Source organism: Merops nubicus, unplaced genomic scaffold, assembly GCF_000691845.1.
Source record: "Merops nubicus isolate BGI_N331 unplaced genomic scaffold, ASM69184v1 scaffold5966, whole genome shotgun sequence".
NCBI classification, from domain to species: domain Eukaryota; kingdom Metazoa; phylum Chordata; class Aves; order Coraciiformes; family Meropidae; genus Merops; species Merops nubicus.
The window spans coordinates 81-26,454 of NW_008614223.1; the positions used below are offsets into that span (position 1 = coordinate 81).

Here is a 26,374-nt window from a genome sequence, read left to right on the forward strand (position 1 = left end):
TAATCACAAAGTATTCGGTGTGCGTATTAACGCGCACTCACTCGTTAGTCACCCCACAGCTCAGCTTATTTAAGGTGAGTTGGCACAATTCTGAAATTACCGTGGTACCGTGCTTGCAAAGGGGGAAAAAAAAAAGCCTTCTGCCATCCAAGCATAACTTCAACCCGTTTGGTTTGCCTTTGTGTTGTATAGGACATGGTCTTCCACAGGAAGAAGGTAATAATAAAAAAATACAGGTGTTCTTTTGAAGAGGGGCTAAGTACAGTTGAACTGTGAGGGAGCTGAATCCTTGCCTGCTGTAGTGACTTTGTGGCTGGCTCCTGTGTTTTCAAACAGTTCCTGCATCCTGAAACGAATCCTTCCTGTGAGGATAATGTGAGCATGAGACTGAACAGCAAGGATTAGTGTTTAAGCTATTTGCTGGCTGACTGCAACTGGTGGTAGTTTTGAAGGAAGTATGAAAACAGAGTAGTATTCTCCGTATTCTAGATGCAACTTCATTCTGAGAAATGGAAAGTGAATGAAGTAACTTTTTTGTTTCTAGTTTGACTTCTTTTGAGGAAAACCAGGGAATTATAAATTAATGTCATCTGGGAGAAACAGCTGAGAAGAGTGGGTTCATTCATTTGTAAATAAAGCATGACTCTAGAGCAGAGAATACGGGGAAGCAAATCCCAAAGCACTCAAATTGTTTAAAAGTAAAGGTCAAATAAAGAACTGTTTATTTCTTTAGAGTGGAAGAGAAAGCTGAAATGGCCCTGTTGAGTGACTGTCTTTACTGTGTAAAGTCAGAAAACACTCATGTTTTCTTCAGCAGCTCTGAAGAGTGATGACTTGAGATTGGAAAGAAGGCGCAGAGGAATACAAGGGATGCCATGTGGTCACCCAAGATGAGAAAACAAAATAGAAAGAGTTTATGATATTATCTGATAAGCCTCTGCACCTGATAGCAGATATAAAAAATGTTGACTTTCCATTATAGAAAATGATGTCATTTTTTTTTAAAAGACAGATGTTTCAGAAAAGAGCTGGAAAAGAAGATGTAGATGCTTCTCTTTATGATGGGTTTTGGTCCCCTGTATAGCAGTGGGTTGAAGGTCCTGAGGATAGGCTTTTGTCTGGTGTTACAAGTGAATACTGAAGCTTTTTATATGGTATTGAACTGGACCATAATACAGAATAAATGGGAGGGTCAACAGCTTGCAGGTCATGGGTTTAATTGTCAGTGAAGAGACTCTAAGTAGCTGAAAGATGGTAAGCCAGTGGTGCAGGTAAGTGGAATGCACTCCACTTTGCCAGGAATGGGTTGGACAGGTGTAACTGAGAACGTGCAAAGTTGTTTAAATTTTGTGAGTCTTGTTGCTTATGATTCGTAAGAGGGCTAGAGGTACTAGCAGTTGTCATTCTGTGTATTAGTGACAGGATGATTATGCTCTCTGGGACTGCTGGATTCATAATTCATAGCTGTTAAACATCAATTGCATCTTTAAAGCTGTAGTCATCACTCTTGAAAGTCTGTGCAGTCCGAAGGTAAGGCTGTTGTGAAGGGTTATGGGGTGGCGTTCCAGCTGCTGAAGGGTGGAGTCAAGATTCTGGTGTAGGTGGAGTGTACGTTATCGACCTTGGCCGCTAATAAGCGATACAAAAGTTAGTATGATGTGCAAAAGATGATCTGGCGGTACTACAGGAGACTTCCTGTTTGAGAGATTAAACTGGAAATCAAATGCAGCAAATTCTCTTTGGGAATAACAGTAATTAGAGGTTACTTTAGTAACCTTTATCTGCCTGAGGGTGGGGAGGCCCTTCAGAGGGACCTGGACAGGCTGGGACAATGGGCCGTCGTCAGATGTATGAGCTTTAACAAGGCCAAGTGCCAAGTCCTGTGCTTGGGCCGCAGCAACCCCATTCACAGCTCTAGACTTGGGGAGGGGTGGCTGGAAGGCTGCTCCGTGGAAAGGGACCAGGGGATGTTGATTGACAGCCAGCTGAACATGAGCCAGCAGTGTGCCCAGGTGGCCAAAAAGGCCAATTGCATCCTGGCCTGTATTAGGAATAGTGTAGTCAGCAGGACTACTAGTTGCAGGGAGGCCGGTGTGGGCCTCTTCTTACACGGCACAGCTGTCAGGACAAGAGGAAATGGTATGAAGTTACGCCAGGGGAGGTTTAGGTTAGACAGTAGGAAAAACTTCTACACCAAAAGGGTGATCAAGGACTGGAACAGGCTGCCCAGGGAAGTGGTTGAATCACCATCCCTGGATGTATTTAAAAGCCATCTAGATGGGGTGCTCAGGGATATGGTGTAGAAGTGGCCTGGTGGAGTTAGACAATGGTTGAACTCGGTGATCTTAAGAGGTGCTTTCCAGCCATGGTGATTTTGTGATGCTGTTTGAAAGCCGGTATCACGTCGTGGAGTGCTGTCTCCATCTCTGTGGTGAGTCAAGTGACTTAGGCTTGGGGCAGGAAGCTCATAGGGAGTGAAATGAGACTGCAGTTACTCAGGTTTAGGGTTTTGTTGAGTTTGATTTGTTTTGTTATTTTTTTTAATGGCCATGTCAGATATTAAATTGTTTAGTTCTTGCAGAAGGCCATGCCAGATTTTATTTTCCTTTATCCAATAGTTTAAGAACAACCTTGCTTCTTGCAGTTTTTGGGCTTTTTTTAAACTCGGCATAGCTTTGAAATGAAGGTTGATGCCTGACACTATTTTCTGTTGCTCTGTCAGAGGTACATTGCTCCCTTCCACCCCCAAGCAATTAACAATGCATGTTGCTTTCGGTGACTAAAGATTTATTACAGATTACCAAGATCTCAGTTCTATTTGAATTGCAGGTGAATAAATCACAAATATCTGTTGCTTGTGATTAAATGCAGAAGTTGCACTAGAGCAAGTGTAATTGACTCTGTCAGTAAAACGTTGCGGGGGAGTGGGGGTGGGAAGGTCTTACATCTTTTTTTTTTTTGTTGCTAACTTCAATGTTGTGCCTGGAGGATAAATCTAGACAAGGAGAAAGGTCAACATTGTAATGGAAGAAGAGGCAGAAGTGATGGATCCAGTGGCTTTGTGTTTAGAAAGTCTGAGAGTAACTCATGCTCACAGGTAGCTGAATATGTAAAGCCTAACATAACGTGGTCTTCAGGGTTCTGTGTGGGTTCTGGTGTTTGGGGTGGGTTTCTTTTTAGAAATTATACTTTGAAGCAATTCTTATCTACTTTGCAATGAGGTAGGATGGTCCACAAGATAGATACTGTGTTTAAATGCAGTAGCATATTTTTAGCAAGAGGTGTATGTACTTGGGTTATTTAGTAAAATTGGTAAGTGGGGGAGAAGGTGTTGTGTGCCATTTTGATGTGTTGATTTGGGCTCATTTTATCTTTTTACACAATCAGTGTGTGAGGCTATTTCCTTTTGTCCTAGGGCTTTGTTACTTGAGGAAAAGACTGACCCGCCCCTTGCTACAACCTCCTTTCAGGGACTTCTAGAGAACAATGTCTCCCCTGAGCCTCCTTTTCTCCAGGCTAAACAACCCCAGTTCCCTCAGGTGCTCCTCATGAGACTTATTCTCTAGACCCTTCTTCAGCTTCATTGCCCTTCTTTGGACATGCTCCAGCATCTCAGTGTCTTGTAGTAAGGGGCCCAAAACAGAACACAGTACTCAAGGTACTGCCTTTGATATACTCACGCTGGCTGAGCCTGATCACCTGGTTGTCCTCTACATGCCTCAAGATGATCTGTTCCATAACCTCCCTTGGCTCCAAGGTCAGGCTGCAGGCCTCTAATTCCCAGATACTCCTTCCAGCCCTTCTTGTAGGTGGGTGTCATCCTGGCTAACTTCTAGTTCACTGGGACCTCCCTGCTTGGGTGGTGGACAGTGGTCTTGTGAGCATTTCTAACTCTCTTAGTACCTTTGGGTGGATCCGGTCAGGCCCCATAGTCATGTGTGGGTAAGTGGTGCAGCAGGTCACTGACCATTTCCTGTTGGATTATGGGGGCCTTGATTGTTTATGTTAAAATCAGATATTCATGTCACAGCAAATGATGATGTATTTATTCCCTGGAGCAGGCTATGCAGACATTCACTTTTATTTATATTTTCTATAATATGAACTTGCGGAGTTTAAATAAATCGTGTACAGCCTTGTTGAACTTTTGTCTGTGCTTGGTGTTATTACCCCTGCCAGTTTCATGGTTTGTTTTGCAAATATTGGTATATTGAGCTTCATTTTAATTTCATATGAAAGAGGAAGCAAGCTAACACTTTAGAATTTCAAGATTTTTTTTTCATCAGTAATCTAAATTCTGAATTACTTTTTTTACTGTTTTCAGCTAGGCTTAGGGCAGTACATTAAGCCATTACAGGACTGTTTGTCATTTCTTCATGTTATCCCCAGCATCTACTGTAGCGTTTAACTTCAGCCCACCTGTGTGGTAAAAGTTGGATGTCCACTTCAAGCCATATGCTGTTTACATCTGGATAAGAGTTCTTTAGGTTAAAGTAAGGTTTACACCTGTGCTGGTAGGGTATTAGTCTTGATGACCAGTGATGTTATAAGTGCACAGCCCCCTTTTTTTTTTTTTTTTTTTTACTTTCTGCCAAACACTCTCAGAGGGGGGAAGGGAAGTTTCTTAACAGCTATGGTTTAGAGTTGGTCCAACTTTGAGTAGCCAGAATTATTAGTAATATGAGCTTCCTTAGTAAGTGCAGGTGAAATACCTTTAGATGTTTTGAGTGATGCCTGTTTTGTTGCATCAGGTAAGCTCAAGAAAATGGTGTAGTGTGCAAAATGGATGGTTCAGTGTTGTGAAAGATGCACAGAAATACGGGTAGTGTGCACAAATGGAAATAATGGTGTAGATGCTGTGTTCTCTCAGGACTGTGGTAGGAGCACACACCTTACAAGGTTTCCCTATGAGGCAGACAGGGTTCTTATGAGCAGCTGGAACAAGATCCTGATGTTGTCATTGCATCAGTTATTTTGCTCCTTATCATCTGTGCCATGTCAAGTCATGTTTATTGGATGTTGAGGAGCTTGTGGCTGCAATTAAGGTGGCCTACTGTGAGATCAGTAAAGCCTTTGCTGAGACAGGACAGCATAATCTATTAGTCAGATTCTTACTGAACTACAAAGTCATGCAGAACTTGCTGACAGATGTAACACCAGCCTCACTGATTTGAAGCCGCAGTGTGGCGCAGAGGTTGTGCTTGGTGAGGCTGAACCGGCTTCATCTGAGCTAAGAAGAGAACAAATGTCTGCTTTTTGTAGCTAATAACTTACTGGTTTGTATCTGCAGTTGCTATCAACTGTTAGCCTGGATGCACACCGGTCAGGCTTTGGTTAAGTTGCTCTCCCATTGTGTCTCACTCCTTAATTTAGGTGAATACATAATTATGGGGTATGTAATCAACTGTCTTTTTTCCTTTCCTTCATTTTTTCCATACTGACATGTGCTATATACTTAACAAGTTGCTCTTCTTCAAAAGTTGCCTCAAAGGTAGCAGAATGGTATATTACTGCGGTTTGGATAACAAAGTGGTTTTCCAGGTGTTAGAAAAATCAGTGCTAGGTGGAAAGGTAAATGAAGCCATGTTTTATGGACTACTATATTAGAGCACAAAACTGGAGGTCTTTCACACTCTGTGGTCCTTGAACTGTAATAAAGAATAAGACAAGAGTACAATTAGCAATCTCATTTTAATGTCTAATGGGAAGTAGTACACCAGTAGATGCTGTTCCAGCGAGAGTAATGTCGGAAGTCTTGAGATGAACCTAAATTATCACAGTTAATTTTACACGCTAGACTTAAAATGGCAGCATATGAGCTTCTTGTGCAGCTTCCTGTGATGTTTTGGTTAACTGTGCTGAGGAGCAGACTGGTGATACCTGGTGGTTCAAGCACAGGATTCGTGTGACCTTGAATACATGGAAATCTGTCTGTTATTTGATCATCAAACCATACGTGTGGATTCTCCTTTCCCCCCCCCCAAATATGTAATAATAGCTTTAGCAGTTGAGAGTAAAATGATCTGTGTTATATGAAATGTCAGTGAGATCAGTTGTAAACCTGGGAAGGAAGACCATTCCTACTTTACCTGTAGACTTTTTGTCCAAAACTGTACAAATTTTTCCCTTTAAGCTTGTTCTTTCCATTGACTATAGTGGAGGCTAGTACTCAGTGCAATGTCATCTATACTGAATACTTCTTGGACACCCAGTAGGTAGTTGGCAGACTTGGTGTCTTGTATACTTGGGTGTCTGGAGAGGTGTCTAATGTGTAAGCAGAGTATGGTGCCTTGCATGTATCTGCCATTAGGCACCATAACTACAAACTAAATTTTGCCCCTAGTGTCTGAGATACAAACATGGGGCCTTTGTCTTTTCAAGACTTAGGGAGCCATGACCCACGAATCACTGTGTGCTAGGCCAAACAAGTACAAAGTGAAGATCTTTGTTCATCAGTTTGGCCACTGAAGCATCTCCTTCAGAAACAAGATGGAGTTTCATGTTTTAGGTCTTCTAGATTCTATGGTTAAAGGGCAAGTCAGCTTTGTGGGGAAAGCTTTAAGGGAATGGATAGTCGCTCCTAGACAGAATTTATCATTAGTCTTCCACTTGCTAGCAAGTAAGAAGGCAGTCTGGCTAACATTTTCTGTCTGTTGCAGTCTCTTAGCATTAAAATCTTTTACACCCTATTGCTTTGGGTCCTAATGAAATCCAGGGATCTCAGCCACTCTTTCTCAGGTGGTCCCCTTGAGTATCTCTGGTCGAAAGGTGAGTGTCCAGGCATGATTAGGGAAATGACATTATCCAGGCAATGGGGCTGTTATCATAGAATCGTTTAGGTTGGAAAAGACCTTTGAGATCGAGTCAAACAATTAACCTAACACTGCCAACCCAACACTAAGCCATGTCTCTAAGAACTTTATATACATGTCTTTTAAACACTGTTGACCTCCTTGGCCACCCAGACACACTGATGGCTCATGTTCAGGTAGTTGTTGAAACACCTCCAGGTACTTTGCCCCAGGCAGCTTTCCAGCCACTCCTCCCCCAGCCTGTAGCATTGCCTGGGGTTGCTGTGACCCAAGTGTAGGACCTGGCACTTGTCCTTGTAACTTATACAACTGACCTCAGCCTATCAATCCAGCCAGTTCAAGTCCTTAAGCCTTCCTACACTTAAACGTACCTACTTTCCCACCCAGCTTTGTATCATTCCCAAATTCACCGACAGTGCCCTCGATCCCCTCATTCAGATCGTTGACAAAGTCATTTATCAGAACTGCCCCCAGTGCTGAGCCCTGGGGAACACCACTTGTGACTGGCTGCCAACTGCATTTAACTCTGTTCACCACCATCCTTTGGGCCTGGCCAACCAGCTAGTTCTTCACCCAGCACGGAGTTCACTCTTCCAGGCCATAAGCTGATGCTTACTCCAGGAGGCCACTGTGGGAAATTGTCAAATGCTTTACTAAAATCCAGGTAGACAACATCCACAGTCTTTCCTTCATCCACTAAGCAGGTCATCTTGTCATAGAAACAGCTTAGCTTAGTCAAGCAGGACCTGCCTTGGATAAACTCATGCTCGCTGTGCTTGAACCCTTGATTGTCCTGTACATCTGTCATGATGGCACTCAAGATGATCAGTTCCATAACCTTCCTTGGCACCAAGGTCAGACTGACAGGCCTGTAGTTCCCCAGATCCTCTTTCTGTCCCTTCTTGTACATGGGTGTCAACTTTGCTGACTTCCAGCTAACTGAGATCTTCCTGGTTAGCCAGGGCTGCTGATAAATGGTGGAAGGTGCTTTGGTGAGCACTTCTGCCAGCTTCCTTAGTACCCTTGGATGGATCCCATCTGGCTCCATGGACTCATGTGTGTCTGAGTGGTGCAGCAGGTCACTGACTATTTCCTCTTGGGTTATGGGGGCTTCATTCTGCTCCATGGCCCTGTCTTCCAGTTCAAGGGGCTGGGCACCTCAAGAACAACTTGTCTTACTACTGAAGACTGAGGTGAACAAGGCATTAGGTATCTTGGCCTTTTCCTCATCCTTGGTCATTGTGTTTCCCTGCACATCCAATAAAGAATGAAGATTCTCCTTAATCCTTCTCTTGTTGTTAATGTAATTATAGAAACTTTTTTTCTTGTCTTTGACAGCAAGTAGCCATGCTGAGTTCTAGTTGGGCTTTGACCCTCTGAATTTCCTCCCTGCATAGTTTCATCATACTTTTTTAGTCCTCATGAGTGGCCTGCCTTCACTTCCAAAGGCTGTAAACTCTCCTTTTGTTTCTCAGTTCCATCTCAGGCCAGTCCAGTCTACTTCCCTGCCCACTCATGTTTCAGGACAATGGGGATGGTCTGCTCCCATGCCTTTAAGACTTCCTTCTTGAAATATGTCCACCCTTCCTGGACTCCTTTGCCCTTCAGGACTACCTCCTCAGGAATTCTGTCTCCTGAACAGGCCACATCTGCCCTCTGGAAGTCCAGGGTGTCAGTTCTCCTGACCCATTAGTTATACCCAAGTAGGCAAACAAGGCCTTATGCAGACTGCCGTAGTTGATTCTTCTCTGCGCATTAAGATTAGACTAGATGATGTCCAGAGGTCTCTTCCAACCTTACTGATTCTGGGATTTTTATAAACATGCTGTAAAATAACTGTCCTGTCATGGCATTTGTAGATGTGTTACTTGCATATACAAGAGATTCAAGAGACTGCAAGGATTTAAATCATCTTGAATATCAGAGAGTCATTCTGCACTAACAGAGAAGAACTGAACATTTTAGTGAATCCTTGTCCATATGTTCTGCATGTGGATTATCATTCTGTCTGCTGTTTCCATCCTCTTCTGTTCTCTGTACTATCTTTTCTCCTGCTTTAGCTGAAATAGCATGGTAACACATTTTACACATGGGATGGGTTCAGAAAAAAACTCTTCCCTTTTTGGGAAACATGTTTGTAGGGGAGAGAGAGACCAAGTAGGGCAACTTGCAAGCTTCACAGAGTTCTAATGTGTTCAGTGCTCTTGATGCCACTCATTTTCTTCTTGCTGCTCAAGTTGCATTTGAGTAGACAGAAGACAACCATTTGAGAAACATGGTGGGGGTGTTTATGGTGTGTATGGCAAGTAGCCGAATGTACATGGCAAGCATTCTCCACAGAAATGTTTCTGAGGAAGTTGTCACCTCCTACACTCATCTGTACAGAAACACTTCTGATGTTGTTCAGAAGTTTATTTGTTTAATTATTCAGTGTGCTTTTGTTACAGTCTATAGTCTTGACTGAGTTTTAAGTCATGCTGTCAACCCCAGGAGAACTTTGATTAATCTGCAGTGCTATTGGCGTGTGTGTGTATTTGTGGGTCGTCTGTTACGTACGTAAGAAACAAAGTGGTGTTGATTTAATACACAGATGCCAAACAATTCATTTGTTTCAAGGATGCTTTTTACTCTTCTCACAAAATTGTGGTAGAAAGAGCCAGTATGTTCACAGTTTGTATCACTAGCCAGCATGTGTACATCCACTCTGTTTCTTGGCGTTATACTTTGCTTTGGTTATGTCAAGCTATAGAGACCTGGTGCTTTTTCAGATTTCTCATGTGGTGGTACTTCACTATTTCCACACAAGAGTTATCAAGAATTAGCCATGGAACTAGTTTGGTACCTACTGCAGCTTGTTCTCGTTTCTGAAAATATTGGCTCCTTTTTGTCACTGAGGAGTTCCTGGAAAGATATGTCTTCTGGTGTTGCTTCAGCTCATTGCACAGTAGGAACATTCAGTGCTTTCAATTACAAGCTGGGTATTTCGATAGTGTTGCATGTTTTTAGCTGGAAAGTGAATTGGTTTCACTTCTGAAATTAAATAAACTTACTCAGAAGACAAGACTAGAGTATGTAGGCTTTTTACATTTGTAAGTCTATTAGAAATGAAGTTTTCTACTGATAACTTCCAGGCAGTTGGACTAGGTGATTGTTCTAGGTCCCTTTCAACTGAAATAGTCTGTTCTAACTACAGAAATACACCAACTGCTCTTTTCATCTTGTGTTTACATCTCAGACACAAGACCACAGTGGGGTTTGAGGTTTTTTTTGAAGCTACAGAAGTACACAGAAACTATGTACTTCACTGTAAAATGGCATAGGCTCTTAATAATGCTGTGAGAGAAGTTCATGTGTTTAAATATGGTTATATTTTGAATGAAAGTACAGGGACTCTACAGATTTAAATCTTCTACCATTAGTTTTTTTTAACTGTTCTTTGTCCCTGCTAGAGGCCAAATCTTCCTGTTGAAGAACTTAAAAGAACTTCCTGTTCTTTTAAGTGCAAAACTTGACATCGGTGGACTTGTGAGGAACCTGAGCAAAACCTCATCTTACTGCTGTAAATGAGTTGTATAGATGCATTTTTGTCATCTACCCTTAAATGTAACTGTGCCTTAGGTACTGCTGAAGTAGTAAGTAAAAGTCAGTATCTCTCTTACCACACAAGATGTTTTGTGGTTCAGGTTTTCGTTTGTAGTCACCTCCAGTTTAGTAATCTGCACTTAGGAATGTTTGCTTGTCCCCCTAAATGTGAAGTCCCCCACCCACAGGGGGGGATAAAAAAGTCTGCAAGGTTTAATTTCTCTCTTTAATCTTGATAACCTTGTTGGTGGAGGGAGTGTTAGTATAGCCTGGGCTTCTGCTGTAGCAAATGAGTGAAAACTCTCTGTAAACATGTAGGATTTTGGCTAGGTATTTCTGTCAATGTTATTATAGTGCAATACCTCCATTTGGCCATATACCTAGCTCTAACATTGTAAAGCTTCCTTTGTGTAATCCTGAATTGTGTTCAATCTATTCCACAAAACTGGTGTGGCACACATAGCTCTTGGCTCCTCCTGTCACGTGACATCAGATACTGATGTCTGGAAAATCCAGGTAGATTCAGAACACAGAGTCATCTTTAGCTGATTGTAAGAAGTCTCGTGCTTATTTCACTCAACTTCAGTGTCTTGTTTTCAGCACTATGCATGTCACAGCATAAGGAGTCTATCCACTGTCGTGTTAATGTTCTGTCAGATTCCTGGAGGTGAAAGAGCACACGAAATGAGGCAAGCTCTTCTTCAGTTTTATTTCCACTTATGTTTGGACTTTGGAGACATCAGCAGTAGAAAAAATCTTCCCACACAGTAGTCAGAACTAAAATGTAAACTAAGTCTGCTATGATAACACAGAACCCCAAAATGCGAAGGTCCCTAGGCTGCACCCATCTAACCTAGAGGCTTAGAGCTTCCTCCAGTTGTCAGTGTGTGACCAGGTGTTCAAGGCCAGGTCTTCCTTCAGTAACATACAGGTATAGGGAGGTTTTTCTTCGCGTTGCAGAATACCTTCCTTACAGAACTTGGAAAGCATCTTTAGTCCTCAGTAGGTTGAGAGTAGTGAGCTATCAATTACACCGCAGAGAAACAGAGCCGTAAGCTACCATGGTAGTTTTTAAAAACCTACCTTGGATTTGGTGAACTGAAGTCTTCCTTTCATTAGTTGTTGCCTGATCTATGCCCTATAAAAGTTCTTGGATTACTGTCTGCTGTCCCAGATTTTGTGGGTATGTAAGGATAGTTGAAATGCAGAGCTAATGCTAACATTCTGTGTTGTGCTCGGCTGCATCCACATCATTACCATTCCTGGCCCCTAAGCCACTTGGCTTATCTGCTTTCCTCTCTCTCTTCCAGCTTCTCATCTGTTAGTTCCAGCAACTGCTTTGTTCTAAGAGGAGAGATACATTTGCAGTACTCTGTGCAACAAGGCTTCCCTTTTTTTATCTTGTAATTGGCTTCTTATTGGTGTTCACATTTCTTTCCTGTTTGATTACAGGCTCAGTTCCAGAGATAATTCCCCTCAAACTATTCTCTCTCTTCCAGACTGGTACACCAGGCTTTGTGATATGTGAATACAATTTTCAATAATGTCTTCAAAAACATACCCAGTAGAACATACTAAATTCACTGCCTTGTATCTTGTGCATTAATGCTGAAAGTAAATGTGGCAATTTTCAGTGGCTTGGAGTCCCAAATAGTGTATCCATCATCCCTCTGTGGTCTCTGTCATCTTTTCTTGAGGTCTTTTTAAAAACACGTCTCAAAATTGTGTATGCTCCACCTGATATGAAAAGTGTTCTGAGACTGGTCTCTGGAAAGACCGCATGAATCTGTACAGATCCTCCATCAGTTATGTTGACTGGAGAACAGCAGCAGCAAATAACCATATATACTTGGCTATGCTATGGGCATGGTGAGAGCAAGTCTTCCTACATTCTGGAACTGTGATAGGTTAGTTATGTCTCTGGGAGTAGCTATTTTTCCTTGAATTGCTAATCTCCTGGTAAGCGGTATTTATTTTTATGTGTTTGAGCAGTTCTTACCAGATGGAGTGATCTCTGGTGCTTCAGTGCCAAAGACATCAGGTTAAGGACAGTTTTGAATAGGGGAGAAAAGCTGCTCAGGCAAGACTAACCTCCTGTGGTTAAGCCAATGCTCATGGATATTGCAGGGTATTTTATTTTTTTTTAAGTAATGGTGGCAATAAAACGCTGAGCATACTCTGTCATCTGAACAGTGTATTGGTAGCTGGGCTCTGAGATGCTTAACTGCAGAGTGCTGCTTTGGAGCATGTAAAGCTGCTGAGTATGGCAGCATAGATATTCCTCAGAGCCTAATTTCCTTGCTCACTGGTACATAAGGACAAACTTGTTCAGGAAGTTCTAGGCCACAGGCAGATTTTTTTTTTTTTTTTTTTTTTCCTCAGGATAGAGTATACTTAAGATTCCAGATAGTTCAGACTGAATCAGTCAGCTTTATCAGCTGCTTTCTGGTGATACCACCCCCTTCATTCTCCTGAGGAAGGTGTACTGCTAGGATATTTCTGCTGTCTTTAGAAAGCTTTAAGTGCATTAGGTTCCAAACAGAGGCCTTGTCATGTCTAGGTGTCACTGCTGCTCATTTCCATTCTGTTGTGGAATTACTGGTTGTCTGGAGAGGACCTTGCAGAGATGAGATACAGACACAGGTGTGAAAGCTCTGCAGGCAGTAAAGAACTCCACGATTCTGCACCCAGCTGCTTCTTCCTCTGTCTGCTGAAAACTCAGGCCTGTAAGTTTGGATGCTGCTTTGGTGTTGGCAGCTATACTCCCATCTTTGCTGAAGTAAATCTCTCAATGCTGCTGAGTGAGATATTTCTTTCTAAGCAAGAGACATTTTTGTGGAAGAATACTTTCCTCAGGATTTGTACCCTCTGAAGGCAAGTGTTGGTTCAGCTTGCTTTCTCAAGCATAGTTATTAGAGATGGGGAGAGCCCCGTGAGAATGAGAAGAAATGACTGTATCAAACCTGGTCTTGCCTTGCTTTCTGAACCAGTGCAAATGTGTGTATGAGTATAGTCCCTACATTTTAGGAAGGAGAGAAAAAGAGTGATTTTTTTTTTTTTTTTTTGTGGGAGTAACTGAACAGATGACTAGAAAAATCTGATTTCAAGATAGGGAGCTTAAAATCCAATGTAGCTATGTGAGGGCTGACTCACATCTACTGAGGAATCTCCAAATTTAAATTCATCAGTACCTCAGTGATCCATTTGCTGTGGAAGACTAGCTTCCTCAATGCAAGTGCTTAAATGTTAATTTGTGTACTGGTTTTGGCTGGGCCAGAGTTAATTTTTTTCATAACAGTTTCTGTGGTGCTATGTTTTTTGGATCTGTGGTGAAGAGAGTGTTGATAGTGCACCCATGTCTTGGTTATTGCTGAGCAATGCTTGCACAAAGTCAGTGGTTTTGTCGCTTCTCTTACCACCCTACTGAGAGGGGATGCACAAGAAGTTGGGAGGTGACACCACGGGGACAGGTGATCCCAACTGACCAGAGATATATCACATACCATATGATGTCATGCTCAGCAGTAAAAGCTGGGGGAAGGAGGAGTAAGTTCAGAGTTAGGGCATTTTTCTTCCCAAGAAACCATTTTGGATGATGGAGCCCTGCAGTCCTGGCGATGGCTGAACACCTGCCTGCCAATGGGAAGTGGTGAATGAATCCTTTGGTTTGTTCTGCTGTGTGGCTTTTGCTTTACCTATTAACCTGGCTTTATCTCAACCCACGAGTTGTCTCAATTCTACCTTTCCATTTCTCTTTCCCATCCGTGCGAGCGACTGTGTGGGACCTGGCTGCCTACCGGGGTTAAACCGTGACATTTAGTAACGACTCTGCTGGAGTTCATTAAAATGCTGCAGTGTTAGTAGCAGTACTCAGGGAAAGGATCCAGGATAAACTTCTCGGATAACTTGCTTTAGAGTCAGACACTGCAAAGGGCAGTTAACTTTGTTGTATTACATTGCTTATTTCTCTCTACTTTCTCTAGTTGTCCTCTGAGGAGAGTAACTGTGGATTTTGTGTTTCTAACTTGAGAATATCCTGGCAAGGGAACTTTACAGGGAGGAAAAAAAAACTCACTTGTTGATGTCTGTCTTTTTGGGAACAGTAGTCTTACCCCATAACTTGTGAAATGGATTGTGCTTACTCAGTGGGGACATTGCTGGCAGCTTGCCACAGGTGGTTTTTTATGTCATTGGATGATGGATAAACATAGAAAAACTAAAATTTGGACTTCATAAGTAAAGCTTGCTGCACAAGTATCTCTTCGGGCTTACATCTTGTCATAGATCTTTCATAAGGTCACCAATTACTGAAGAGATCGGGCACGAAAGTAGAGGGAGCGATCATGTATAAACTAGTAAGAGCTCAAAAAAAGTCTAAAACATTCTCCCTCATAGTCATTTATATGATAATTGAAGTATATCACCCAGGTACATGTGGAGATAAAGTTTGTCCATCAAAGACTTGTGGTTCAAAGATTTCCCAGCTCAATGAAGGTGATTTTTTTTTTCAGCTGTGAAGGGAGATAACTTATTGAAGAGTTCTGTGATGATAGTAAGTTCTTCTGTTAACCTGCAGTAGGAGCCATTCTTCTTATAACAATGCAAGTCCTTTTCTCTTGGCAAAATTATTTTATTAAGAATCTGCACTGATTTGCTTCTATAGTGTCCATGCACTGTATATTAGATTTGAAATTAGAGTTTAGATAACATGTTCTTCTCCAGATCTCTGTTTCCCCTCCTCCCCCCACCCTCCATTATCTGCTTGGCAGTGTAGAATTCATGACACTGGGGGTGTTGGTTTGCAATAGATAAAAACTTTCATAATATTACTTCATATTCTACTATAATACATAATTTCAAGTGATTTGAAATATGCATGCATCTATATGAAGATGATAGTTTTGTTGATGAGTAGATTATTTGCATATATTTCATTTCTTTAATCAAATGATGCTTGCATTTGAATAGCTAGTAGCAGATTGCTCGTGTCATCGGAAAGGGGCCCATAAGAGGAAGAGGCGTATAAGAATGCTGCTAATTCTGTAGAAATAATTGGGTTACCATGTGTTTCTGCTGCTGTCTACTAGTTTTTCTATGTGATTAAGTAGTTGTAGCTTACTGGTTTTAATGAGTGATCCAACTGCAGTGCCTCTGTGCCAGAGGAGACCTGCATTTTGCGCAGCCTTCAGACTTGTGTAGGAAGATACTTGTTTTAAAAGAAATTTAGAAAATTAATGTGTTTAGTCTGTAAAGGTACTGAATTAATTTGTTGCCAAAATGTAGTCAAATGGAAGATTTTAAATGTAACCTTGCTGGTGAACTCTGGGGTTTTAAAGCTGCTTTTCTGACTCAAGTTTAGGGCTTCAGTATGGTATTTTCAGCTGTACCCATGAGAGAGAGGGACTACTGAGGACAGGCTTCCATGGAATATGAGGGAGGTTATTTTGTATCACTTAGCTGCTGGGGTTTTAGTTTTAAAATACCGTATTTCTTTCTGGTTTAAAAAAGTTTTCTTGCCCCACAGTGTTCATAAGGAAAGTACTGAAACGACTCTACCCTGAAACTTCATCCTCTTTTGCACATACCTCAAGTAGAGGAGAGGAGGTGGTTCTTGGAAATCTGGGCTCAAAATCCAAAGAGAAGAATTCGGATAATGTTCAGACTTCATCAGCAGATGCTAGCACATCAACCGACACACCCTGCGAGTCATTGCAAGGTGAGACTGCAGTCATTTTTCTGATATTATGTTTTTAAATATGGTTACTTCATTTGAGAACAGTACAGTATCTACTTTTTTAATCTGTTGATGCCACCAGACAAATATGAATACAAGTGCTAGTGGTACTTAATACCCAGAACACTTGAAGTTGGTGCATAAGTCCCTGTGAAAGCCAAGGAACAGCCTTGATGTATGTGCATGAATGCAGCACTTAGCAGTAGCTAGTATGAAACTTCAATCTAAGTTGTAACTATCTGTGGTGTAATGTCTGAACAGTGTGGGAATGACTTACACTGCTGCAGCCCTGCACAGCTATTTGTGTACAACCAAATATTGGTGGGAATACATGATCTGGCAGTGTCTCCTGCTCTCATGTTGCGACAGAAACCCCACAGGGAGTGTAAACCCAGTGCAAGGCAAATATCAATTCAGGTTGCTTTGTTAGTACCTTGGTAAACAGCATTATTTTTTGTCTGTTTATGTGATAAAAGTGGCATGTGAACATTTTGACAGTAAGTAAAAGCACATTTTCTAATGGGTTATGCAATGTGGATGCTATGCCAAAAAATGAAGGAGCTCTAACCTTCATCACTAGGTCAAGGAGGTTCTCCTCCCACTGTGCTCTGCCCTGGTAAGGCCACAACTCAACTACTTATGGGTTGGCTACAGGGCTTTCTTACATGTGACTGTGGTAGAATCTGCGTTTGAAGGACTATGTGGCTGTTGTACTGTATCGCATTCTGTTACTGTGACAGAGGATTGACTGGAAATCTCAGCTTGTTGCAGTTCCATTTGTTTGGTACCCATTTCGGTTTCCTAGATCAATACTTCTAGTACTTCTTTTAGTCAATAATGAGAGGCACATTTTCAAAAGGCTGACAAAGCTTTAAGCTTATTCTATAAAATATTTGATAGCATTGGGAACTAATTGTCCTTTCAAAAGAGGTAACAGGCTATTTATTAGCTCTTGATGAAGACATGCTAAATAAGCATGACTATGGAGTTCTTTCTTAAGCCAAAAATGCCTTCATCTGTAATGAATCTATACCATTCCCTATAAATTAGGACATGCCCAAATTCCCACTGAAGTGGAAGGTAAGGGGGAGAATTTAGTTGATCTTGTGATGTATAACTCCTCTTATTGTATTAGGAACCAGGTTTAAACAATGATGTTCTTCAAATTAATGAAAAGGAAGCTTATGATCCAGTATCCTAATACAGGTAAATGTATGCTCATGGGAAAGGGAATGTGGAGCAAAAAGAACAGTTCTGTATTTTCACAGCAAACCAACAAAGCTGTTCTTGAAATTAACAGCAAACTGAGCTTGCTTTCTGCTGGAGGTAGTACAGAAAAGATTCTGCCTTGATTGATGTTCTACAAAAGTATACTTAAAGCATTGAGGAGGCTTGCAGTGATAAACTCATAGGAAGAAGAGAAATCATTACCCACCTGTGAAACCAACTGATAACTTAATCATTCTTCTCTGGTTGAGAGTGAATAGTCATTTACAAGCTATAATTTTATTATATTGGACACTGAAAATACGTGGTTAGCAATAGGGCTATAGGATTTGGGGCTATCAACTGTGTGGCCTTAGAAAAGGGAAAACGAAGGCATTCACTAAATTTTTTGATCATATACCATTTTAAGTAACTTCTTTCTGGTAGACCACAGGACATGACAGCAAAACAGCTGATCATTGTAAGCAGTAGTAGTTTAAGATGGACAATAGAAAATGAGAGGGATTTTTTTAGTTGTAGCTACATACTCCTTCCTAGTTTGAAAGTGATTATTTCAGTCCTGTAAAACCTTCTGAAAAATTTCATGTCAATAAGAAGTTAAAGTCTCTTTGAAAAGAAACTGACTTTAAAGTCTTAAGTGTTTTCTAGCATTAAATAACAGCTTTTACTATAGAAATCATCAGTGTTCTGCTTGCCTTTAACTTTCTTTTCAAATTGTGAAAATACCATTGCTGATATGCATGAGCTAACCTCCCCTAGATTCTTATATTTATTGGAATGCAGTTTGCAGCACTGCCTTAAAAGTCTGCAGCTTGAAGCATAATAGGGGCTTATGCCCTTAAAATTTAAAGGTCATGCTTTTATATCCCATAAATATTTGCATTTAGATGCCTCTTTTGAGATCAAGTTGATGTTGAGATGCTTAAGTATATATAATATCAGGATCCATGTTAATGACTAGTTCTCATGTAGTTTTTGGAAGGTCAATAATTTGGTATCAGAATGCGTTGTCTCACAAAGCTCCCCACATAGTTCTGTAACTAAAACTTAAAATAAGTGAGAGATTGAAGCAAAGTTTTGAGGGATGCTGTCCTTTGTGACTATAGAGTGATCTTCAGAATGGTATTTGTATTTTCTGTAGGAAGGTGGTAATCGTTAGGGACAGAGAAGAAATTTGAGATGCCACACTTATTCTGAACCCCAAAGGAGGTGGGTAGTTACTGTATATCATACTGTATCTATTGAAAAGATTTTTTTTTTTTTTGTAATAGTGAGTTTAAAAAAAAAAAAGGAAAGAAAAAACACCAAAAAAACACGTCCAACAAACCAAACCATCTCCCTGTGCCCAAAATTTCTCTTCAAGGTCATAGTAAGGTGTACTTTCCCTTTGGATGTTAGTTGTCCTAAATCGGACTTTTTTTTTTTTTCCCTTATTCTACCAAAATACTCAGTGAGAAAATGAATGTAACCAAAATGGAGTTTTACTCCCCTCTCAGGACAATTAGATAACACTTTCTAAACATTATCCCCCTTTTGGAACGTGATTTTCCATTGCAAGAGTTATAGGTTTTAATTTGAGAAGGTGTAATAAGTGTTTTGTACTGCTTCCACATAAAATGAAAGAGGTGCCAGACAACCAGCTTTGTGCTGGAGTGGGTCCAGAGGAGGTCAGTGAAGCTGGTGAAGGGTCTGGAGAGCAGCTGGGGGAACTGGGGTTGCTTAGTTCTGGAGAAGAGGAGGCTGAGGAGAGATCTTACTGCTCTCTACAACAGCCTGAAAGGGGGTTGTAGTGAGGTGGGTGTTGGTCTCCTCTCTGAGATTACTAGCAATAGGACAAGAGGAGATTGCCCCAAGTTGCACCAGGAGAGATTTCGATTGGATATTAGGAAGAATTTCTTCACTGAGAGAGTGGTCAGGCTCTGGAACAGGCTGTCCAGGGAGGTGGTGGAGTCATCATCCCTGGAGGGGTTCAAAAAATGTGTAGATGTGGCACCTGGGGACGTGGTTTAATGATCATGGCAGTATTGGGTGAGGGTTGGACTTGGTGATCTTAGAGGTCTTTTCCAACCTTAATGATTCTCTGAAACCATTTAAAAGTTACACATACGTGTAACGATCCTGAGCTGTCATGGCAGGTAAAGAACTAAACAGAACAAGTGGAAAATTGGAAGAATTTTCCCTAACTTTGTGAATATGTGCAGTATTATAAATGCTTAAAAACTTGCTGTACCACAAAAAAAAAATGTGAGAAAAGACTGAGAAAGCATTTCTGTTTTACAAATTACTCACCTGGATATGGACTTCGGCTAAATTTTTTTCTAAGAATTGATTTTCTTTGTTTCTGAACCTTGTTAGGGCAGGATCTACTTGCAACAAGGATTAATTTCATGGGGAATGGCTGCAAAAAGGCTCAGGCCTTTTTCTTGGTCAGAATTACAACCACTTTTAAAAGGGACTTGGAATTTACTGATCAATGTATAGCATCTTTCTCATAAAAAATCAAAATTAAAGAGCTGCTGAAGAAGGATAACTGTGTACAAGTGAAATGCACAGTATTCCATTTTTCCTCTGTGAAGCATGCTGTTTCACTTCTGGTTTTTGTGTTTTCCCTGATTCTGAAAAAGGAAATTGAAATGCAAGAGAGACTAGGCAGAGTCATAGATCTTGTGGAAACAACCTAGTTTATTTAAGTAAATTTATTTAAGTAAAAGGTAACAAAATAAAATACTAAGCTCTATTACTTCTAAGTTTTAGGGGTTTTAAAAATAGGGAATCCATATTTGCTATGTAAGTAGACAAAATGCAATTTACTCCATATTCATTAAATAACTTAAATGTCTTATCAACTGAAATATCTGAGCATTGTTATCCTGTATAAGGAATGCCTGTCAGAATTCACTACAGCTGTGTGGTTTGGGGTTTTCTGTATGTTCTACTTACTTTTTCCACTGAAGTTATTAATGCTGACAGTATATTGCATTTAAGAAATCAACACTGGGGCATATGAACTATATCCTTACTCATCCTAATCCTGCCTTCCTGCAGCCCTTGTATTATAGAAAAATCAGATTTGTGACAGAAGTGCCTAGAAGAAAACACTTGTTTAGAAAACATGCATGGACAGCTCTGGCTTTTAGTTGATCTAAGTGATGAAGTGCATATGCTTGTGAAGTTAAACTCTAGTGGTACCCAATGCAGTAAACAGCTTTAGAGACTTGTTAAACAATTCAGCTTCATTTTAGTTAATTAGTCTGAAAAGCTGTCTATTGTGAATAAGCTAAAGAGCAATGGAGACTATAATTATGATACAACAAAGTGTTGTCACACACTCTGCTCTTCTCCCAAGGGTTTAAAAATTCTCTCATTACATGCTATGTTACAGTGACATTAGACTATGAAAATGGGACAGATATATCCAAAAGTGAGTAGAGTATTTGACTTTAGAAACCAGCTTCAGGTGGCTTTGGTAGTAATGATGCCCAGCCAGATTTACAGGGGGGGACAATGACACAACATCATACCACCACCACAAAAAAAAAAAAAAAAAAAACACAACCGTGAACAAAAGTCATGCAACACACAAAAAACTACCAACACACACCCCTCCCCCCCAAAAAAAAACTGCTCAGACTGAGTGAGCTGCATGTATAGTATCTGTAAATTCTGTTGTGACAGAAACAACTTTGTAGTTCAGTCTCCAGTTCCCCTAGCAATGCCTTTTTTTTTTTTTTTTTTTTTTTTTTTTTTTGATGCTGGTTGTCAGATTCCTTCCTTTTCCAGTGTTCTTCTGTATATACGTTCACTCATTCTTCTCTTGTACATTTTAATTTCAGGCAGCTTCACAGTCATAGAGAAATCTGCTGGCCTCTGTGACAAGTGAAAGCAATTTCACAAGTAGCTCATCTAATAGTATGTAGCAGTTGCCTAATTGGAGTAGAAAATGCCAGCTTTAGCTCTAAGTGTAAACAAGCTCTAAACCAAAATGTAGCCAGCTGCAGGAAAACTAATTATCTTGAGAAAGGAAACAGAAAAATGGCTTCTGTAAGAACTTGATCAAGTTCACTTGTTTCAGCTCGAGAAGGGCTGGTAGTCCTGAGGTGAATCTGAACTGCAGCATAAGAACTGTGTGTTAATGTTCTCACTGTCCACCTTGTGTCTCTATTTGAAATTCTTTTTAATGTATTGATGACAAAACAAGTTGGGTGAGATGCCTCTCATGCTCCCATTTCCACTGGGGATTTTATTACTGAAGCTGCCATTGTCAAAATCCTAGTTATTCAGAGTCAGATTTCATGTTTTCTGGTGTTATTTGCCTTTCCTACCCACTGTACCCTGTATTGGTCATTTGAAAAGTTGGTAATGCTTATAATGTGAACTTTTTGCCCTGAACTTAGTTCAGTCCCATTATTTTTCATAATTTTTTTGTGTTTCTGTGGTTGAGGGAACTGGGGCTGTTCAGTCTGAAGAAAGGGAGGCTCAGAGTGATATGGGTCTCCTCTAACTACATGAAAGGCCATTGTAGAGAGGTGGGTGCCAGGCTCTTCTCCCAAGTAGCAAGTGATGGGACAAGAATAAATGGCCTCAAGTTGCAAAGTGGCGAAAAATTTCTTCACTGAAAGGGTTGTCAAGGACTGGAACAGGCTGCCCAGGGAAACAGTTGCATCACCATCCCTGGATGTGCTTAGAAGCTGTGTAGATATGGTGCTCAGGGACATGGCTTAGCAGCAGACTTGGTAGAGTTATGTTAATAGTTGGGCAAGATAATCTTAAAGGTCTTTTCCAATCTAAACAATTCTATTACTACTTTTGTACATTAATGGGACTGATGCTTACTGCTGAATTCCAGTTACGGAACAGAAGTGTGTTTGGGGGGAAAAAAGTTTAAAAGTTAAATTTCGTTTCCTTTTATTCTGATAAGCACATCTGTTTGTTTACTGGTCTAGATTCATATAAGTCCCAGTAATGACATAATCACTTAGTGAGGGTAATTAAATAATTGCAACTCAGACATGGCCTTTTAGATTCAGTGTCATTGCATTTATTTTAGAAAAATCTGTTGATTGACAGGATGTATTTGGCTTTTGAAGTCTGTTGAACAAATAACATCTGCAGCACTGGGAGAAATAACTGAGCCAAGTACTAACTTAGGATAGCTTTATTCTCCTGTTCATACAAGAGTATAAATTTTATAGAATTCTTAGACATCTAATCAAAATATTGCTTATGGTCATATACCAGGATATATATGAGACACTGAAGCATTTAAGTTAAATAAAACTTAGCTGTATAGTTTCTTTCATCATTACCTCATATATTCAGCTTTCAAAAAATAATAAAATAGCTTGTATGACTTTTTAAATCAACTACCCTGTGATTTTAAAACTGGCTTCTGTCAGATTGTACACTGGAAAGTGTTCTCTTTCTTGATTTTCTTGATCAAGGCTGCTTCCTTGCTTCACTCTCACTTTGTATGATGCTTTGTTTTCATGACTTTTTCCCAGGGAATGTGGGTGTTTTAACACTTCATAGGTAAAAATTCTTCCTCAGACAATGAGTGAGAACAAGAGGAAGGATGATTACTACTTTTTAAATATTTTTTTTCTCTGTGACAAAAAATGTTTGCTTCTAATGTAATGAAACCAAGGAAGTGTTGTAGTGGAAATCCTGTCTCAAAAATTAAGTGATAATACAGCCTTCCTAGGTGTCAAAGGAAAAAAAGTTAGTGTGCATGTGGAGGCAGTGAGGGAAATAAATTTGAGCTCTCTTGTTCCTTCTTTTTTATGAATTTCCCATACCAACTCTGAGCCTTGTAAAATGGGTACTTCTGAATTGACCTCAGTTTCCTTCTAAACTTTTTCATTGCCATCAGCCTGAAGGAAAAGACAATGAGGAAGTACTTCTAAGGATTTTCTAAAGTTGTTTTCTTCTTCTAATGCTCTAGTCCTCTGAGCATCAAACATCTTGTCTTCAAAAAACTTTATTGATATAATGAGGTCTGTAAATTCCAAGTTTGACCATGTTACTTTCATTAAGAACTTTTGTAATTATTCCACTGAAAATATTAACAGAAAACAATGTTTAAAAATGTGTTTTAAACCAAAATTTGATCGCCATATCACTTTTACTAGCCATGAGAAATGATTGTAAGGAATGAAAAGCAAGAAAAAAGTGCCTTGTTGTTTTTGTGTTGGTTGTTTTTTTTTTCCTTTATGCAGATATAGAAAATGACCTATGGTATCATTTAAGAAAGAAATTGGATTCCAAAAAATACAAATGAGAATATGGTACAGCCTAGTATTCAGTGGAAGAGAATGTTAATTTTCTACTGAAGATGCCGCACTGAAGTAAATACATAGCCATAAAAAGTGCAAATGTATCAGTGGAAATAAACTATGAGCCTTTAGAATGAGAGAAATCTTAAGACAGTTTGGCAAAATGTTATCCCATGGGAAAGACTTCCGTAAGCCTGCAGAGTAGGTACTGAGAGAGCTTTGAGAAATAATTCTGGGCCAATAAATGAGACAGAAAAAACCCACCCTATTCTAAAGCCCTCAAGAAGGGAGCTTTGATTGCCTTTAATTGCAAATAAACTCTAAAGGCAGTTTTAGCAGAAGATCTCAGCACCGCTTGGTAACAACACTGTAGTTAGATGCTTCTCAAATGGATGTTGAATCTGAACAGGGAAGTGTTAAAATAATCTGGAACAGGTGTTCAAACCTTGGTAGAGCAGGTTTTAATAAAACAGAAAGTTAATTTAAAATACAAAACAGAATTTAAAAACAAAATAAATCAAAAACAAAGTAGATAACTTCTCCAAAGTGTAGGGGGCTTAAAGAAAAGGTGACTCATTTGGTAGCAGTTGTAGAAGCACAGAGACATTTAATATGAGTGCATGTATCATCATTCCTTTGTATGTTGTCATTTCTCTTATTCACATTCTCCTCCTCTAATCATACTTAAGCTTGAACAGGGAGGCTGAAACGTACCTCATGAAGCATAAAGTAAACCCTTCTTTCAAATATTACAAAGTGCTTAGCTGAAAAGGAAAACTCATGGGTACCAGTGAATGATTCTGTCTGGTTTCACTGGAAATCTAGTTTCTTAGTATGTTAGGAAGGACAAACTAAAGCTGGCCATCAGCTATCCTTTCCCTTTTCCATTCTCTTCAATTTGCATGCTCCCTACAGGGGACAGAGCTGAGCAGGGGAGGGGGGGGACCTGTTGTAGCAGTTGGTTCCAGACCCTAAGCCATAGGCAAGTGTTAGCTCTCTAGGGTTCTGCCTCGTAAAACCTTGTACCAGGACCAGGTGCAGATTGTCATACACTGGTCTTGTTTCCTCACATGTGGAAAAGGTGGGATGAAGGAGAAATTACTTGTGCTTATTCATCTTGTTGGCTTTCCATCAGTGTGATAACTGGCACAAGTCATTACAGAACAAGCATAAACAGACGATGAGTAAAAAAGCAAATTTTTCTTCAGAAATAGATCTCAAAGACCTAGTTTTATTTATCTAATCGAGTGTACTGAGTCACCAAGTCATAAAAAAGAATGCTTACAAAAGACTGCCTTAACTACTGACTCCTTTGCTTTACAGTCATTTCCATTATTTGAGAAGAGCAAGCATCCTCTCTAATCTGGACTTTTTCTTTTTAATGAAGTGAAGCATTTCTGGTGTAGGAAGTGTCAGGAGGGAGGCTGGAGTGAACTGACTTGAGTGGCAGGATGCTACCAGGCACAAATGGTATACATCCTAAGAATCAGGAGCAGTCGCAGTGATAGTGGACTTTTCCTGTTCAAAGGTAACTGAATAAGGTAGCAGAAATTAAGGTCAATCCAAAAAATTCAGTGTAGCTGTCTATGCTAAAATGTAGTGACCAATATACAGTATTGTCAAAAATAGTCCTGAAATAAAATTGGCTTCCCCACAACATTCTCCAACAGCCGTCTGCTTGAGGATTTTCTGAGCCAGAGGACAACATGTATCTGTTTAATTGTCTGACTGTTTTCTTTCACTATTTTCTTGTTTGAATCTATGCAATTGTCCAATTTGGAATAGAACTATATGCTTTGAAGTTTGACCTGGCAAGCAGGGAAATTTATCATTCAGACAGAAGAGGGGACATCTTCAAAATTTTAAAGCTGAAGTGAACTGTGCAAAAGAAAATACTTTTTCAGTATTTTTCAGTAAAATACATGATGGTAGCAAATAATGTAGCAAGAGATAATTAGATATCCAAAAGACATTTGATCAACTCTCTTTAGAAAGAAATGAAGAATCTTTGGAATTCTTTCAGGTATCTTTTTCAGCTAAAATCTGGCTTGAGTGACTTTCCTTGTTTATTCCAGTAAAGTACAGATAATTAGAGGGTTGGATTGGATACTAATGTTTGCATATGAGAAAAAATTTTCTGTTAGTTAAATTATTAAGATTAGGCACTAGAGGTGTTAAAACAAGCTAAAGGAGTGAGACTGTAATAGTAAACCATTTTTATTAGTTCTCCATAAAGGGAGTTCCATAGTTTTGTGAGAGGCAAGTTCTTACCTGCAGTAGTGAATTTGTAGAGAAATAATTAGTCAACTGACACAGTCACCCAGCACAGCAGCACAACATCTCCACTGCTGGATGGTGGTTACCATTTGAGTAAAACAAATGACCAGCAGCAAGTGACTGACTGTTCTTTGCGAGGTTGCTTATTATAATCACCTTTTTTTTTTTTTTTTTTCTCTCTACCCAGTGTGACTTATCTAGTGCTGAGGCAGAGACCCAGGGTTTAATTGGTCTCACCACCAAGCAAATGCCCAAGGCTATATGAACATGGGTTGTGTCCATGTCTGTATTCAAGGTGTGCCCAAGGCATGCTTTGTGTTCAGGCCATCCGGGAGCTGTGCTGGGGTGATGTACCTGAGCTTGCAGGTAGAAGAAAGTTTAAGGATACTGAAAAATAGCCTTGAAACAAAGAATACTGTGTCAGCCTGAGATGAGGACAGGATGGACAGTTGACAATTTGACATGGCTGG

The 26,374-nt window shown here is 40.1% G+C and overlaps 1 protein-coding gene across 1 annotated transcript in view; it reads left to right on the forward strand.

Annotated features, from left to right (window-relative positions):
- Positions 1–14,737: 14,737 nt before the first annotated feature.
- The window catches only part of ERICH1 (glutamate-rich 1), a 50,771-nt gene continuing 39,134 nt past the window's right edge, over positions 14,738–26,374 (forward strand). Inside the window, exons 1-2 of the mRNA XM_008942134.1 lie at positions 14,738–14,888; positions 15,919–16,110. Coding sequence (XP_008940382.1) covers positions 14,738–14,888; positions 15,919–16,110 — 343 coding nt within the window. The remainder of the gene's footprint in view (positions 14,889–15,918; positions 16,111–26,374) is intronic.